A 19,243-nucleotide genomic window follows, 5' to 3' on the forward strand; every position below is an offset into this window, starting at 1 on the left:
TATCTTCTCCTCCGTCTACCTACATGCAAACAGCATTAACGACACCGTGTTGCCACGCATACATATACTGCTCCTTAACCGGCTGAGTTTAGTGTTAGACAACGGGACCAAGACATTGTCTTCCAATCGATAGCGCTGCGGCGGCTGCGTCTGCATTGTTCATTTCTGTTGACGGGCATCAACCACAGGACCCGGTCCGGCTCAGCAATCCCTGTTTATGATTCGTGCTTTATTGTTTTGTTTTGTTGCAAATCATCTTTTTTTTTTTTTTTTTTTTTCCTCCCCCGGCCCGTCAGTGTGTCTAGTTCAAGGACACTCCGGCTGGGTGGGAGGCAGATTCCTCACCCTCTACCTTCTCTGCCACCCTGCTGCCTTGTTTGGGTTTTGCATTGTGATGTAATGAGGCATTCAGGTCGACTGAATGCAATGCTAATGCTCCATGTAAAACCAGGCATAAGAAAGCCTCAGCACCCCAGGCTCCTGATGCAAATAGCGGGGACCAAGACGCTTTTAACCCAGAGTCGCCCCTCCTGTAAAAAAAAAAAATACTCTCATGCAAATTTGCTAACAGCAGAAACGGTTCCACCACTCACTGCATATTATCAGCCTGTTGGTGACGCTCTGCCTGCTTATTATTATGTTTAATTTCAGTGAATGAAACCTGAGGTACGACACACGCTCAAAGTCCAGATTGCTCGAATTTCAGGAGCAATTTGCGGAATTGCTCAGACTTCAACCACATCAATGCCAAACAAGTTGTGGCACAAGCAAGACTTAATGATAGCTCTTGGCCTCATGTGTGTGTTTGTGTGTTTGTCCCAGATGCTGAGTTTGCATGCCTCTTTCTAACCACAACAAGTCAGGGCAGCCTCTTGTGTGTGTGTTGGACCCGCCTGTTTGTCCACTTCCACACTCGCACCTGCACCTTAGTAGAGACTTAAGTGTTTAAACTGTGTATTTACTGAATACTTGAAAACGCTTGTGTGCATCTGCCAGTGTGGAGCTTTCAAGACTTTTTTTTAGTGAAGCCATGACCTGAGACGCCAGGATGGAGAATACCCTCTTACTTAATTACATACACACACCTTATACTGTAGGCAGGTTTTGCTGTATGCATGAGAATGACAGAGGCTTCATCATCAGCGAGCTTCAAGTCACCAACTATGACTTATCACAGAGAATTACTAAATTATAAAAAACATGGACCATAAGTGTATAGTCTCCTCTTATATCATAATAACGCCCTGCCTCCTAACCCTGAATATCCTGGACCTTTTTACAGCCTTTCATATCTGTTTTATGGCAAAGCAGCTCAACTATATAACGCTGGATGGTGCCATTGCCACTGTTCACTGCTTTATTTACTCATTATTACCACTGTGTACTTGCCTTTACTCTCTGTGCAGAGAAACTGTGCTTTTCCCCCTTTTTGGAATCAGTCTTTTTTTGAGATTCACCTTCATCTCTCTGTTTTCAGTGATTTAATGTTAATACCTCCAAACCATCTCTACCGACGCCACGGAGTCGGTTAGTTTTCTGTGTTTCTAATATAAGTGTTGGTTCAGCACTGAGGGAGTCTCTGGACAGGACCTTATGATTTATTAAATCTCACCCACCAGTGTAATAATGAAGGTGAAATCCTGATTAGCTCGCTGAACGTTATGACACGTTATTGGCAAAATCAGCTGATTGTGGTTATCTGTGCTTTGCCCTCTGACATACGCACAGACTACACTTTGACCCCGACTCAGAACATGTTTGCCTGTTTTGTTTTTTAGTTCATTCGTAAAAACACACATTTTGTTTTTAGGTACTCGTTTTTGTTTTTTATCAACAGCAATTTACACATATTACACTAACCTTTACAAACACTGTTGTGAAATTGAATATGCACCATTTTGAAGACATGATATTGAGAATCAGTATAGATTAGGATATTTTTAACAGAATAATCACATTAACAGAGTTCATACAAAGCTTGAATGTAAGACAATATTTTTTTCTACCATGGAGACATGATTGGGTGTTTCAGCCTAAATAATTCAAATGTCAAACTGTGGTGAAATACTGTTTGTGTAGCAGTATTCTGGAGGAAAGGTTTTGCAACCGTTTCCTCTGAAAACATTTAATCATCTAGTTTCCATCCTGCTTGTTTTCAGATGTGATGACGCCGCCGATGTTCTCTTTTCGGGTGCTTTCTGCTCTGTTGTTTGTTTTTTTGTTTTTTTCTCCCTAATTTGCCTTGTTCCAACTCATGTTTGGATGATTTCAGTGGCCTCGACCTGTCAGGTGCCACTTGGCTTCAACGTCAGGCGAGTGACGTTATCTTGTTTCTTTATAATCTGAAACCCCCGCCCCCGCAATCTGTTGCCTTCACAGTGTGTTACCTTGGTTACACCGTGTTTGTGCCCTTCACTTTCTTCTGCGTGATTTCATTTCAGTTTCTTTTCCTGCTTAACTTTACCTCAACGTGTTTTTTTTTTTTTTTGTATTGTTGTGCATGCGAGATACGTTTTTATGGTCGGGTTTCACTTTTGCTTGTTTTTTTGTTTTTTTCATTGTTGTTCATTCTTGTTTGTTTTTGTTTTGTGTCCTAAAAATTGTACTGTATGAGAAGATTCAGTGCAGTTAACATGTATTGACAGATCGAACGTCAGTGTTTGAACTCGCCCACTAGCCCTAAATGCGTCACAGTTTTAAAAAGCAACAACGTTAACATCCACTAGCACTGCAAAGGCTTTGGTTGTAAAATTTGAGATGTTTTGGAAATAGTTTGGTTTGGGAACATTTTTAAAAGGCCTGTCCCTTTGTAGTATTTTTATCCTGCCAGTAATAAGTTATAATGTGAGTTCATCTATTTTTCCACCGTGATTTGAAAATGCTCTCATGCCGAATTGAATTTCGGTTGTTTCCGAATGTTGGCACAACAGAACCGATTCCAACCCTTGCGCTATTGTGCTTCTCCGCTTGGGTGGAAGAAATTTAGTTTCCAGGCATGTTGCAATTTGCAGCACTTAGAAAAGTCTCACTCAGGAGTTGGAACCTTCTCCAGCACATTTCACGGTTGTCCTTCAAAACCTTTGTCTCTCAAAGCAGAAAGTAGAAAGAGCATTTATTCATGGAGGCCGTTTTACAGCCCGTTGCTCATCATTTGGCTCATTCTTTTATTGGAAACTTGGATAAGTGAAGATGTTTACAACATGATTCATGTTCTCTAGAAAATGTCGATGGTGTGTTTTTTAAAGTTTAAAGTGTAAATGCATTTTCATACTCAGCAAATTTTAAAATAAGATAAAACTTTAAAAATGTGCTTGTGTAGCTGCTGTCGTAGACTTAAAAAAAAAAAAAAAAACACACAAATCTGCAACAATGTCTGGAATCTGAATTCTTCACCTAACTGGGATTAACGTTTTCTTCAAAGCAGTATAACATCTAAAACTGTAGCTGACATATTTAAAGTGTTTGAAACATTTTCAAAGCAAGAATTCAGTCATGCAAGTAAATCAGCTTCGAAGCAGTGATTTTTTTTTTCTCTCTCTCTTCTCCCCGTTATCATGAGTCAACAGTGTGCAGGATTTGTGTCGGCTTTGATAACCTGTGTGATTTTAGAGTTTGGGCTTTGAACCTCAGTGACACTTCGCCTGGGGTTCATTTCCCAATGGGACCACCTGTTCTCAGATCAGTGTGTTTTTCTCTGTACTGTAAGGAGCTTTGGCTTCCACCGAACGGCAAATGTTACGTCATCCATAGTGAAATCTAACCAAAAGGCTATGCAGCAACACATCCATCGATCTCTTTCTCTCTCTTTCAACAAACTCACCTCTTCTCTGAACCTACCACAGTTGATTTGACTTGTGTGTAAATGTTTTTAAAAAAAAGTATATGTGTGTATATATATATATATATATATTAATATATATGTATACTAATTCCTGTTTGAATCTTGACGGAGAGACTGTCTCCTCCTGAAGTTTCTGTCCTGCTGATTTAGTTATTAACACTATTTGAGGTGGATGCTCCCAACAGGATGTTTCAGACTGAATTATGGGTGTGTCAAGTGTGAGTTTCCAGTGTTACTGTCCCACCTTGGCATTGTGAAATTAATCGTCAGTGTCACCGAGTTATTTTTGAACGGTACGATTATGGCAAATCATCAACGTTATCCAAGCGTTGCATCTTTTTGGATGAATGACCCTGGCTTGATCTGTTTAAACTTACGTCTCACCTCTGTTTACATCAGCATGTGTAAAAAAGGCCAGGAGCTTTATCTTCTAACAGCGTGCGACTTTTTCGCTGTTGTGTACTAGTCGCAGTGTCCCTTTTGTGACCTTCTGACCTTTTCCTTGTCTAATATTTTTCACCTCACTTTGCTAAAAAACCTTTCAGGATTTCCTCAGAGGTTGTTAATCTGGTCTGACATCCTGTTGCGAGAACACATCCAGCCTTTTAAACTGACTTCTGAAATGCTTGACTGGCAGGACAGACCTTTTCACCCCTGTTTATTTGATTGTACAGAGATTTTGTAAATAATATTAATATGATATATTCTACACCAGCAATCTGTCTGTTGATAAAAGTTTTTTTTTTTCAACTGTTCAGGGCCAGGTTTCCCAAACAGGATATGGCACTCCATTTACGATCCTAAAGCAGACAGAAGACGCATCGAGACAAACCACTTTCCTTTATCACCTTTTTCCCACAACTTTACCCAAGCCGTGTTCAGTAGTAATAGCAAATACTTTTAGGAGTCTGTTCTAACCTGCTTGTGGTACATGATTGATGGGATTTTCCTAGAACTAGATGTATATCTATGTGTTTTTTGCGATTGCCTATAGCAGTCATTGTAAGCTCACGTGTTAAATCCACCAATCGGATACAATTTTATTGTCATTTTAATGTAATCTTTGATTTGACTTAAAACAAAATTAACATCCTAAATAATCATACATTTTATGATGGTGATTGGGAACTGAATTAGTTCTTTTTAAGGAGGAATGTGGTGTGTTGAATTGGATGTTTCCTCTTCACTTTGAAGTGTTGAATTAATTTTAATGCTCTCGGTGGCCACAGCCCAGATGCCTGTTTTCTGTCTGCTGGATTTCAGTGCCGGTTGTTCACCTCAGCGTGTGAAAGTTTTGGGAAGCCATGTGCTGGTTGTTGGCGTCAGTTCTGCTGCTGCTTTTAACTCTGGTTTGGAAAAAAAGAAAGGGTTAAAAAAAAAAAAGGCTCCCTGCCTTGTGCAATGTGTATGTACTGAAGTGAAGAGATTTTTTTTTTTTCTAAAAAGGAATTAAACTAAAACTGGATGAAATGTGAATTTGGGATGTTTCTTCACTGACCTGTCAAAAACAAGAGAAAGACAACAATACCCAAGGCTATTATTATACTTACATGGAGTTAATATTATTTTGGTTTGTTGGTTGGACATTTAAAACCCTGAAAAAGGATTTTTTTTAAAGAAAAGAAAAAAAGACAAACTTAAAGTTGCACCAACACAGGTTTAAATAGCCTACCACGTGTTTATAAAGTGAAGCTGTCATGGGACAGAGGCCAATTCATTTCCAGTACCTTCCTACAGCAATTTTAATTGTAGCTACAATTATAGCAATTATAGAAACAATGTTTCCAAATCAGGAATGTCCAAGACTTTATGTTTGGTGGCTGGTTTCTAACTCTGTCACACTACTGTTTTATGGATATAACTGCTGCTACTTCTATTTTAAAGCATTTTGTAATATTGATTTGACAAGTGCTACACAGATAATGGTTTTATTTTTATGTTAGCTTCAGTGAAGTAGCATTTTAGCTTTAGTTAGGCAGCTAGCTTTGTTAGCTTCACACATGTTTTCTTTAACTATGCTGCGTTCGAGAAAACTCGGAACTCAGAATTGTCCAATTGAATACTCCGATTTTAGACTTCAAAGCGGTCGAGACGTAGCCTACAACGCCAAAAAAACATGGTGGACCGCGGGACAAACCGGGACAAACTTTCATAACAAGTGCTTCACGCAAGGCGTTAAAAAAATTGTAAAAGGGCACAATAAAAAAATCCTCCTTTTTCAAGTAGGAGGTCGGAAAAGACCGAGTTCCCGAGTTGTCACGAACGCATCATAGCTAGGTTTGTTTACTTAGTGAAAAGACCATAGACTGTAAAGGAAAAGACCAATAAAATATTTGTTTTTCGAATTATTTGTAGATTTTGGCAAAAGTCTAACTTAGTTAACACTTAGCTATATTCATCTAAATATCTTTGTGTCCTTGTTTCAGTTGTGAGTGACCCATTTAAATGGTGTTACTGCCTTAGTCAGCATAATGCTCCCATTATTACACCGCATAAAACATTAATATCAAACTTTTAAGATGTAGGTAATATCAGGTCATGGATTTTATTCGGGAACTGTAGTGTAGCCTAGGCTGTGAGTGATGAGTTATCTTTACCATAGGACATAAAACAATTAAAACTGATTATGTTTTATTCACTTTCACTCTTGTACCAGGCTGCGCAGGGTAAGTCCATGGTTGTAGCAATAAAAAACACAATAAAGTGTCAAAAAAAACACTGGTAAGCGGTTACTTTGACGTCTGGGTGGAAGTATTTTAGGGACATCTCCACCTCCTCCTCCCCCTCATCCCTCCTCGCTCCCTCCCTCCCCTCATATGCTCTGCTGGTTTGCAGACACAGCTGATTCGCACACAACACCTCCAGTTTGTTTTGCAGGAGCAGCAGCCAGCTGGCGACGTTTCTTTGTTTAAATTTCTTATTTGTTAAGTCGCCCGTTTGTGTTTCTTCTCGCGAACACACATGAGCCATATGAGTCGGTGACCAGAGACCGAAAAGCAACAGCAGCAGCAGCAGCAGAGCCCGGCAGGAGGTGGATGTAAGTCAACACTTCTTCTAACTTTCGCTTCATTTTTGTGTGTCTTTTCTATCTTGTTTGTCGCCGATTGTGTTGTTTTCTGTCCTCCCTTCTTTCTCCATTCTGTCTTTGTGTCTTGTTTTTGTTTTCGAGTAAAGATCTCTTCTCTTCTTTTTGTGCAAACACTCCGCAGTATCACGCTCTTGGCATGGCCCGTGCTGTTTTTCTTTTTCAATCACAAAAGCACGTGCAAATCTGTGTTGCATCAGGAAACTCATTATGAAAATATAAGACGCCTGTTGCAAAGGATGGATCATTTTTCTTACATTTTTAAATCATAAATAGGCTACAATTTCAGTTAGGCCTACATCTGGATTTTAAATTAATACAACATGCAGGGTATTATTGCTAATAAGTTCCCATTGATGCTTATTATACTTTAATTGCCTGAAGCAATAAAGGGCAAAGTGAGGGGAATTCAGATGAATCAACAACCTGGTAGCAACTAGTTGGTTCTTGTTAATACACAATAAGAACTAATTTGAGGTGAAGTAAAAAATGTTTCACTCTTTAATTAAGCATGAACAAGGAAGTAATATTATATGTTTGCAGTGAGTTTAATTACAGCCCAGTGCAGTGTTTGTCAGCACCTGCACTATTGTCAAGCTGCAGGCTAAGTCTATAGTGGGGCTAGAGTTTCACCTTATATGACATATGAGGTTTCTCATTTGCCAAAATTCAAAGTTACACTGCAGTTTTACTAACTTCACTCAATCCTTTTACTGTTTTTTTCTGCTGAGCTGCTTGGGTAAATTGGGGCTGTGTGCATGGCTTGGAGCTAGTAAACGTTGCAGCTGGAGGGATTTTCTGTTGGTGATGTCCGCAGTCTGTCAATCAACACACACACACTCAAACTTTACAACCTGAAGGTTTGCCTAGATAACCTTTCAGTGCAGCAGATGACAAAGCAAAAGTGGCTGCACAGAAACCTTTGGACAGGTGGACAAACAGTACAAACATCTCTTTATTTTCATTTTTATGCCTAAATCGTGAGGTCTCTCTTTTTTTCTTTTTTTCTTTTGGTATTTCCCAACCCTGGTATCAACACAGCCATGTGAATCTTGTTTGTCCTGGTTCTTCTAAACCTTGCTTGCACGTGTCAGCACCACGATTAAAACAGTGAATCAAGCGGGTGGAGTTTAGCGTCAGAGAGTGAAGGTAACCAGAGTCTGCTCTTTCAACCACTGAAATATTCAAACACAGACACACTGAGCTCCCAGCAGGTCAAGGGGAAATTTAGCTGACCCTTAACTCTGACCTCCACGCTGGTGTTTGACCACATGACCACACCACATATGTTTTGCAGTTTTTCCAGACACAGTGGTAGAGGTCGTGTTAACTGAGGGATTAACACATGGCTGCTGTTCTGCAAGATGAGGAGCACAAAGAAGAAGGAAAAACATGCAGCAAAACCAGATTCCTGTCTGAACCAGTCTGCCAACAACATACAGTATAGAACATAAGTATCATGTTACTGTAGGACAAAAATAAAGGCTTCCCATACAACTATGGCAACGCACGTGCAGGAAATAAATAAATATTTGGCTATCTTTCTCCAAAATGCGGCTCTGACCTTCCAGATTTAACCAAACCACTGAAAGCCAATGATGATACATTGGTGCTATTGTATGAAGCAGCAGAGGGAGGGCAGATGTGTTGACTTTGTGAAAGATGTGTGAGGAGTACAGATGGAGCTTTTTTGTGTTATGTTGTGAGATTTAATTGTTGTTGGCATCAAAGTCAAGTGAGAACAGTGAAAAGATACATTTCGTCCGTTTTCTTTAATGGAAATAAGTAGGTGGGGTGGAAGGGTGTCAAACCAGTCTGTGTGTGATTACCGGCTTGGCTAACCATTGTTGATGCCGGTCGGTCGTCTTTCTTTGCAGAGCAAGGATTCAAAACACACCCACGCTAATCTTAATGGAACGCTTTTTCTTGTCCGAGTCCTCTAACAGCATTTTTGACAATGTTTTCAGCCTGATGTTCTTCAGGCTCACGTGTTGCTCGCCACCGTCTGAGCCACAGACACAGATGAAGAAAAACAGAAGTGTAGATACGAGCCCCCACACTGTTGCCTGCAGTGAATTACCTCCTTTCTTCTTCTCTTACAGCAGAAGTCAAGCCAAACTAAGCAGGATAAATCTGAATACGTGTCTGAAAACCCCCAACGTCTACATCAGTGTTTCTAGTTTCTAGTTAACGGGAAAATGGCTGAATTTTTCATTGTGTTTGTTGGGATCTTGGCGCCAAAGTGACGTTTTCTCCTTCCTCTGCTTTTTCTGTTGATGAAGTTTCAATTTAATTAGCCAAACTCAACCCGAGTTAATCCAGATGAATTTCTGTGGGCGGTGCTCCTGCCAACTCGGCTATCTTGTTACAGCTCATACTAATAACCACTTTGTTGTTGTACAAAAACAAACTAAGTGTTATATTTCAAAGTCTCATCAATGGAAAAGGAGTTTACTTGCCTCTTTGCCTCTTTTTTAAACCAAAATCACAGTCTTTAACCACTTTGACCACTGGTTTTGAGTTGCCTAATGCTAACCCTACTTTGTCAGTCTTTATTTAAATTAAGAAAAATTTTGACACCTCACATCAGCCTCGAAGCGTGTAAGTCTGTTCTTGCCAACACTCAAAATATGATAATAAACACTAAAAAGGTAATATCACGTGTGACCGCAATAGCAGGTATTTGTGAACACGTTGTGCAAGTTTGTGCGCGTTTGTAGATTAAACATGCTAATACATGCCTTTAACCTACAGGCAGCAGTAGCATATTAGTCACTGTAAACAGTCAAATAACATTATGTTTATATTTGGAGGGTGTTTTGTGGCCTGGGTTGTTAAGGTTTGTATCTCAAAATCAGCTATGTAATCTTACATAGTCTACAGAAAATTTACAGTATAGCCTTTACCTCTATTCAGTGCTGATTTTCATTTTACATTTCTGTGGTTTCTTTGTTTTCGTAGTGACTGAGGAAGACGAGGAGGAATAAGGACCGGCGTCTTTATGTTGCAAGTGACTGCGGTTTTTACAGAGCTGGCCCGGCCAATGAAAACGTGCTGTCCGCTCAGAAACAAAAGGACAACATTGAGTAGTGGAGTTGTAACCTCCACCGCCCCTTGTGCCAGAGAGAAGCAGATATATTTATGCCAATCTGCCCAGTTTCTGGTTTGAGCGATGGCAGTCACCACCAAGGAGGGCCAGCCCAAAGGAGGAAGACGACAGACGACCGGGGTCGCAGTCCCACCGGAGGGCGGCTGGGGATGGATGATCGTCGCCGCCTGTTTCCTCGCCACCATCTGCATCCGGGCGGTGACCAGGTGATGATCCTTACTCTCATGGTGGAAAACTAAAATGAATGATCTATTCTTTTATCATCATTTATCATGATCTTTTATCATTATCTTTTATCTTATATCATATTATGTTGACCAGATCACAGAGGTGTGGGGGAAAGTACATACAGTACATAAAAACATGTAAGACTTAAATGGGTTCAAATCCAGGCCATCATGGTTATATAATGTGTATTTTACAGCACTGGTCCACTGATACGGACAATCTATTGATAAAAATCACTCTTTACAGCTCTTTACAGTAGCATATCAGTACATCCATGTAATAAGAAGATGCCATGGATATAATCATATTAAATACAAGAGCGTTTCATTTCATATAATTCACCTTGACCCACATCAGAACATTAAAGCACTTTTTGTTTGGTCCTGGTACCCTTTTATCAAAGTCTGCAGAACATGACTTAAGCTCAGCTCAAAGAGATTTTTAGCCTCTGGATTAGCAGCACACAGCTGTGACATGTAGCTGTTCTTAACACGGCTTCATGTTCTCAGCTTTGGGTCATTAACACCTCCATGTTATTACCTGGCAGGACTCCATCCGCACTCGGCTCAAACTTTTAAGCTGCTGCTAACCCATGTCAGCAGCCACGGTGTCTTTTTTCCACAGACTTTTGAAGTCCTGCTGAGATGTTTCCATGTTTCCAAGTTTTGCACAGGCTGCACATTGTCTCCGCAACTCAGCCAATAGCCCACATTGACTTCCACCGAAAGTTCACTTGAACTTTCAAATATTATTTTCGTGTAAGAAAAAAAACATGAATGCCTGTTTTTGCAGGAAGCTGATGAGGGATCATGTTCTTGACACGGTGCTGGCAACATCTGTTAGATAGTCAGTAGCAGTAGCAGTTCAGATGTGGTGAGACAAGGACCATAACTCATAGTGAACCCAGAGCTCCAGATTTTGGGGGAAATGAATTGAAACTGAAATTTGTTGACTTTTTTTTGGAAGAAAATTAGATGAAATCTTTTAATGATGACAATCAGTGACAACATATTTAATGACAACGTGGTTTGTTTTCAGTGGAGCTTCACGTTTTGAATGAAAAGTCTTGCAGATGACATTTTTTCAGGTTGTACTTGAGTCCATCGCTTTACCAGAACTTCTTAAAATTTGGCACAAACATTTATAAGGACTCAAGGATGAACTGATTAGATTTGGGAGGCCAAAGGTCAAAGGTGTGGTGACCTAGTGAAACACTTTTATGTCCTTATAAACTCATAGACTTGGAACCTCCTCAAGGGACTATTTCATCAATTTGTTACCCCTATGTTCACTTGGACTCAAGGATGATCTGATTAGATTCGGGGCCGTCAAAGGTCAAGGGCTCGTTTCCAGCAGTGTTAATGCTATCTGATAAGTTCAGTTTCCTAATTGTATCGATGAAGAAACAATATTGAAACCCCTTAATTGTGGCAATTGTGGTTTTATTGCCTATTGGCTAAAAGTGGTGGGAGGGTGTGATGACTGTGCAGTTTCTGGTGTCACTCTCGGTCATTTAAAATCTAATCTGATCTTATTAACCTCCATAACTCTATATTTTGTAATAATTAACATTATCCTCAATTAAATAAAGGAATAAAATCGAAGATTAAAAAGATATAAAAGCGCGGAACGGATCACACCACGGCCTCTGGACCACTCAGCTTCTAGTTTCACTTTGTTGTCGGCCTTTTGCTGCCATTTAACTGGCTTGAGAGGGAGAATTAACATTCCTGGCATTTATTCACTGGGTGTGTATATATCTTTGAGTATATGACAAAGAGAGAGAATAGAGTAGAGTTCCCATTAAATGTAATGATATAGACAGATCCACACATCTTTTTAACAGATCCTATGTTAAAGTCATATTAGAATCATGAATGTACTATTTTAACTTCATCTTATGAAGGCGACATTAGTGTGGGATTTTTTTTCTTTTTCTATCACATGTCCACCGCTCTGGCCTGGTCAAATACCATGAGAACGAGGAGTGCTTGGGGGCGTTATATAATGGACACTGAGAGTCATAAAGAAAAAAGGGTCAGGGAGTACAGAGCCCCGAGACAGAGCGGATGGAAAAACAGCCATAAACTGATAGACAGGTCGCTCCACTCACAGTTTATATGACTTAGATTATCTAATAATTATTACATCACACCTGCATGGGCTTAAAAAACATGATATAACCACGCCAGGTCGTTTGAATAGTGACCAATCTGATAGAAGACACCTGCTCATCCTGACCTAAGCTCACCTGTGTTACATGAGCTGTCTCCGCGCTGCAGTGACTTTGCTGAACATGATAAGTTGTTGTAAATGAAGCCCTGCCACATAGTCTCATAAAACGAGTGTCACCAGTTTATAACCTTCTTTATAGAGGTATCGCCCTCGAGGATTTCCTCCATCTTCTCACACCCACACACTTTACTGGGATCGAGCTTCCAGACAGTGACAGCACATCAGATAATAAGCTCATATAAAAGTCAATTTGCTGCAGAGAAAAATAAAACAGACATCAGTGTGACACGCCTGCAGATTGTTATGTCCGAGTGCACTAATCCATCCTCCCTCTGTCTCTGTCTCTGTCTCCAGATGTGTTTCCATGTTCTTCGTGGAGTTCCAGCTGCACTTTGAGAAGGATTACTCCACCACGGCCTGGATCCACAGCCTGATCGACTGCATGACTATGCTCTGTGGTAAAAACCAACACTTTCACTATCTGAAAGCAGAGCATTTGCTGCAGTTTGACCAGATGTGCCAAAGCAAAGTTTATTCACTTTTTTGCAGGTGATCACATTTATCTATTTTGTGCAGTTTCAGTGGTTTCTCAACAGTTTTTTATAAAAGCAGCCAGTAAATCATCTGACTGGATTTGGTGTCACCTCTAATGGGAGTGACAGCCACTGTACAAAGAGAAATAAGCCCCTCACTGCTACCTCCACTTCAAACACACTGACCTGTCCCATATTTAACCCTCTGTCTCCCAGCCTGAACTCTCCTTGAATACACACTCCAGTCCTTTCACACACACTCCCACACAGATATTTAAGCTACAACAGTAACTCCTTTTTTAAATGTATTTTTATTTTATTTTTGAACATTTTTTCATTGTTTTTATGAAACATGAATGAACTGTAGTTTTAAATATTTTGTTAAAAGATAATTGAGTTTTATTTGTCCTGAATTTTTAGTTTAAAAGTCTTAAGAAACTCAAAACCATATATGAGTTTCTCTGTAACCTACATTTTTGATGATTTTGTAGACTCAAGTTACACTGAAACTACACCCTTTGAGTTTAAGATGGACTTAATTTTGTACTTTTCTGCCACTTTTTGTGTTAAAAGATACAGACTGATATTAAAAATGACAAAAGTGTTTCTTGATGGACAGTTAATAGTGTGGGTATATCAACTGGAGTTGAAAAATGATGGCCTTTTCCTAAATATTCTCATGTATAAAGAAATAATACAGTAGACCATCAATCAGTGAAGTGAGTAATCCACAATAACTGTGTTTCCCCTCAGCTCCTCTGGCTGGTTTCCTCGGGAGCCGTCTCACCTGCAGAGCGACAGTGATTACAGGAGGTGTCCTGTCTGCTGCCGGTCTGGTCCTCAGCTCCTTCGCCACCAGTCTGGAGTATCTCTACGTTTCCCTGGGAATCCTCACAGGTACACAAACACGTCTTGTTTTAAACAGTGTCTAAGCTTTAGATACTCCACGAGGCTGTACACTTGATTTCTACCCTCTACAGCACGATCACAAATCAACACAGGGATGAAGGACATAGAAAAATCAGATGGTCCTTTGACCAGTGTGTGTTACATCAGATCAGTGGTGTTTAAAAGATTGTAGCATATCTGTGACTGATATACACTGACATTGGGTTTACCATTTTGTAGATTATCAGACACAAGTTAAAAATCCATGGTGCAGTCAGTAGCACCCTAATCTGGCGTCAGAATCTAATTTCTATACTATATAATTATAAATATATATCTTGAAATGTTCAATATATGCAACAATATGTCATCAAAGAGAAGTTTTATTTCTTTAGTTTTACTTTTGAAAACTGCAATCTGCAACTCACACTCTCACACTTTGAACTTTTGAACTATTGAACTTTTTTGTGTTGTCTCACATTTTTAAACATCCTCACAGGACTCTGAAAACATATCATGTTACAGCTCTGTGAATGCAGTGGTCTGACTCTTGTGTTTTTCTACATTAGCGAAATAGAAGTTATAAATAGCTGGGTGGGGATGACATAACATAACAAGTTGATCGTGCTGCATTCCAACAAGTTGTTACTCGTTAAATGTTGTTGTGTTATTCGTGTTATTATTCATCAGTTCCTCAATTTGTCAGTTCATAACGAGGCATTGCACTGTTTGTGCATGTGTAGAAACATCCTCAGACAGAAGATTGACAGCACTGATATATAATGAGAAGTAGTGATAATCAGTATACTGCTACAGCTTCCACTTGTGTTCATGTAGAAATGCTGTCTCATTTCTGTTTGAGAGAGATGTTTTTAAAAGTTCATCTCATGTTCCTGTGGAAATCATCTGTCAAGTAAATGTAATTTTCGATGCAGGTTTACAGTAGCTGAATGTATCAAGTTGTCACGCTCCTTCTGAAAACCAAGAACAACTGGCAACATTTGGCAGATTTGCCAAACTCCAACCGTTTTGTCCATCCTCTGCAGGTCTCGGCTTTGCTCTCAGCTACACACCATCCATAGCGATGGTTGGGCAGTACTTCAATGAGAGGAAAGCTCTGGCCTATGGCATCGCCATGTCTGGTATTGACACCTTTTACTTACCTGTTGCTTTCTTTTCTTGTCATTTATTCCTTATTTTCCCATCTCCTCTCTTCTACTCCTCCTCTATCCATGTTCTCTTTTCCTCTGGCCTTATTCTTTAATCTCTCTCTAGTCTGCGTGTTAGTTCTTTCCTTCCCTTCTTTTTTTTCCTACTCCTCTTGTCTCATTTCGTCCCATCAAATCCAATTTCACCTCATCTTCAGGTAGTGGCATTGGGACCTTCGTCCTCGCTCCTGCAGTCCAGATGCTTATCGAGCATTACTCCTGGAGAGGAGCTCTGCTCATACTCGGAGGATTCGTTTCCAACCTGTGTGTGTGTGGTGCTCTGATGAGGCCGCTGCAGCCAAGAGGAGGTCAAAGGTGAGTCCTCAGCTCCTTCTTTTTCAGGCCCAGGAAAAAGTCTTTCTTGCACAGCGTGAAATAGGAAGATAAATATCTGTGCAAATTCTCATTTGTTTAGGTCAAAGGCACCACTGGGCAATTGAATCAAGTCAACTGGACCCCCTTATCCCCCTATCCCCAGTCTAGTCTACACGAACGGATGAAGCCACTTGGATAAGGGGCAAAACGTCTTCAGAGACAAAAACTAAGTCCAGTTGACTTGATTCAACTGCCTAGAGGAAGATTAATACCACAACTTATATTTGACTGATCAATATGAACTTGGAGACAGAAGACTCATAAGTCAAAACAGAGGGAAACAGCTAGCCTCTTTCTTTAGAGCTAACACTATAACTTAATTATGATCATTAAGTTATATGATATATCTTTTCTGGATCAGTGAGAGATTCAGGAAGTCACTGCACGTGACCTCCTAAAGATATACGTAAGAGATGTAACTATTGAGATAATTTAATTTTGTGATCTAGCATAGCATAGCAAGGGTATTTCCCAAAATCTTGAACTACTACTTGTAATTTGTTGACCTATTCCAATGTCATTTCCTCTCTCTTGTTCTCCTCAATCTAAAGGATTTGGGAGAACAACATGAAAACCCAGGAGGAGGGCCGCGTGACAACAGCGCTGGACTCTGAACAAGCGCCAGCTGATTGCAGTCAAGTGGAGCCAAAGCAGCTGGAAACAAACAACTTAAAGGATATTCAAGGGCTACTCATCGCCAACGGAGCGCTCAAAAACATCGGGCTCGACGACGACAGACTAGGTCAGGGGAACATAGCCCTGCTTTCGAAGCCGGGAGACAGGAAGTTAGCTGACTGCATTTTATTCAGCAACAAGCTAACGGAGAAAATGCTAGGGGAAGGCAAATGTTCAGATTCCAAATTATCTAACGGCAACATGATGGAGAACATGAAGCTGGTGGAAAGTATGAACTTGAACAATAAATCAGTCGACAAGAGAGAAGACATCAAAGCCAAACTATCAGATACCTGTCACTTAGATAAAAGTCAGCCTCCTCTTCCTCCTCCTGAGTCTTTAGCGAGGGCAGAAAGATCCACCGGGGGTCGCTGTTTTACCCCGAAGTTCAGAGAGGAGTTTGGTTTCCTTCTGACTCCAGACTTCCTGATTCTGTCGGTGTCCTTCCTGTTTCTGGCGTACGGCTGCAGCGCTCCAGTAGTTTACCTGGTTCCTTACGCCCTCAGCGTCGGCGTGAAGCACACGCAAGCTGCCTTCCTCATGTCCATATTTGGAATCAGTGGCATTGTGGGGAACATCACCTTTGGATGGATCACTGACAGGAAGTAAGGCTGGATGTGTGTTTTGCATGTGTGCTACAACTGGCAGGTATTCAGTCGAACCCAACACTGATAGATTTTGTTTTTTGTTTTTTCTTCCCAGGTGTCTGAAGAAGTATCGTCTGTTTTGCTACATGGTGGCGATCGGCCTGGAGGGCCTCTGCTGTATGTTCATCCCCGCCCTTCACTCCTTCTCCCTCCTGGTCCCGTTTTCTGTGTTCTACGGGTACTTCGACGGAGCATATGTCGCGCTCATCCCAGTGGTGGCCTCTGACGTTGTGGGACCCAGACATCTCACCTCCGCTCTGGGTGTGGTCTACTTCCTGCACGCCGTCCCCTACCTCGTCAGCCCACCAATAGGAGGTAATTTGGGAGATAATGTTAGTTTTGGTTTCTGAAAATGTATAATAATGAAATCGTTTTTTAACCTTTTCATGTCACTCTGTCTCCAGGTTGGTTGGTAGACAGGATGGGCAACTACACAGCGACCTTCTTCCTCAGCGGGGCTTCCTTCATGCTCAGCTCCCTGGTGCTAGTAGCGACCATATTCATCAGACGCTGCCGGAGGTCCAAGACTGACTCAGCTGCAGAGTTAAATCCCAATGATCATTCTGAGCAGGGAATCATATGATATACCCGTCATGGTGCTGTTCTTCCATCAGTTCTGATGTAAACCATGGATTTATAAGGAATATACAGTAGTAAAGGTGCTATTTTGACATGTTTTTAGGTGTAAGAAGTAGAGTTAAGGTTTAACAGCAACAGTGTCCAGAAGAATGAAAAACGAACAACCTTTGCTTTTTTTGAAAAAAACAAAACAAAAACAAAAAAAACACTACTGTATGCTGTAACTTTGAGACTCACATCATGTTATAATGACTAATTGTGTTTAGTAGTTTGTTTTTGTCGTGTCATGTGGATATTCTGTTTTCTCTAACCAAAAGGGCTTTTTCATTTTCCCAAATGATAAATCTAACAACAGCCTATCTACACATCAGGTAAAAAAAAAAAAAAGAAGACATAAGCTTATCAAAAATCATGATTCTTCTGTTCTAGTAGACGTTCTCTAAAATTGTTAATGTGCTTTCTGTTTTTGTCTTGTTGGTTTTTTCTCTCATATCAGAGGAAGCAAAAGAATGTGATTCATTTGTGTGTTATGAATATGTAAATAATGTAGTTTTATTTTATTTTTAGTGGCAGATGCACAGGACCAATAACACTGCAGACACGCTTTTCACTTGTTGTAAGATGAAAGGCAGCTGACCAAATAATGGTGATAGAGGAAAAAACATACAATAAGTCTTAAACTGTGAAACTGTCTCTTCAGCCAGCACCTCTGGAGCTGGTCTCCAGGGAGATATATTTGGGATCAAGTTTTATAAATGCAAGGGCAGCATTGTTTTCTTTGCCTGCGATATGCCTTACATCTTCATACAATAATGTTAATATTATATATCAAATATATCAGGCATGTCGAGCAGAGAAAATTCACATGTTGGCCCTCAGAAGCTCATTTATTTTAAGCTTCAATCACAGTCAGCCAAAAACGACAAATGACAACCCGCTGTGACGCACAACATTTTCCTTTTATAAACCTTTCGTGCAATATCCAAACCTTACAGAAGTCTCATATGTGAATAATCTGTCAGGGTTTCATATAATGTAGTGACATGTGAAAGAAATATCATTGAAAAAATACAGAATAGTTAGTTTTTCCAGTTACAAGGCCTTTAGTTTTGAATTATAGCTGAAGATACTTAGTGATTTACAACAAGTTCTGTGTCTTTGATTTGAAAAAGTATGTCTCACATTGTGTGATGTTTTACAGTTCACAATAAAAACATCACTTCAGACCATGAAAGACTCATGATGGCTGTGCTTGGTGTGGGCTGATCATATCAGGGCACAAATCACTTGACAAATACAAATGAAATGTTAGTTCAGTACATTCCTGCTGTTATGTGATAGTTTTATTCACTCTGTTTTGAAAGTGGATGTTGTCATAGTTGAATGAAATAATTTAATTTTCCCATTTGTAGCAGTTGCCATTAAGCCAATAAGAATTCACAGGGACTGGTGTACAAGTATTAACCTGACATCAAACTAGACTTTTTTTAGACCAATGTGTGTTATTTTTTAGGGTTAGGGATAGTAACAAGGTCGGCCTCTACATTGATGCAGAACAGCACATCAAAGAACACAAAAAGTCAAAGCATTGTATAATAATACATCATTGCAAAAATATAGTTTAAGAAAAGATCAATAAATAAGTCAAAGATGGGTATTATTTTTTACAGCCTATGGTACAAAGGGGATAAAGAGGTACATAAAACAGACCAATCCGCGTCCGCTGTATTAAGACGCACAGCCGTGACGTCATTACGCGGACGTCAATCTTGTAAATTTGGACCAATCGGCGCTCCCTGATTTTTGTTGTCACCACACCTGGCCTGTTAGCTAGGGTCGT

The 19,243-nt window shown here is 40.1% G+C and overlaps 1 protein-coding gene across 1 annotated transcript; it reads left to right on the plus strand.

Annotated features, from left to right (window-relative positions):
- Positions 1–6,649: 6,649 nt before the first annotated feature.
- LOC146973220 (monocarboxylate transporter 12-B-like) lies at positions 6,650–18,605 on the plus strand. Its single transcript, XM_085799506.1, has 9 exons — positions 6,650–6,878; positions 9,888–10,241; positions 12,853–12,956; positions 13,785–13,928; positions 14,966–15,061; positions 15,286–15,442; positions 16,054–16,782; positions 16,880–17,139; positions 17,229–18,605. Exons 2-9 carry the CDS (start codon positions 10,099–10,101, stop codon positions 17,405–17,407), a joined length of 1,812 nt encoding a protein of 603 aa, XP_085655632.1. The 5' UTR covers positions 6,650–6,878; positions 9,888–10,098; the 3' UTR covers positions 17,408–18,605.
- Positions 18,606–19,243: the final 638 nt, after the last annotated feature.

Source organism: Trachurus japonicus, chromosome 15, assembly GCF_045865225.1.
Source record: "Trachurus japonicus isolate A0001 chromosome 15, Traja_1.0".
NCBI classification, from domain to species: domain Eukaryota; kingdom Metazoa; phylum Chordata; class Actinopteri; order Carangiformes; family Carangidae; genus Trachurus; species Trachurus japonicus.

Coding starts and splice junctions, on each gene's coding strand:
- LOC146973220 (XM_085799506.1), top strand. CDS start 10,099: ATGGCAGTCACCACCAAGGAGGGCCAGCCCAAAGGAGGAAGACGACAG. Junction 12,957..13,784: donor CTGCATGACTATGCTCTGTG/GTAAAAACCAAC, acceptor GTTTCCCCTCAG/CTCCTCTGGCTGGTTTCCTC. Junction 15,443..16,053: donor CAGCCAAGAGGAGGTCAAAG/GTGAGTCCTCAG, acceptor CTCAATCTAAAG/GATTTGGGAGAACAACATGA.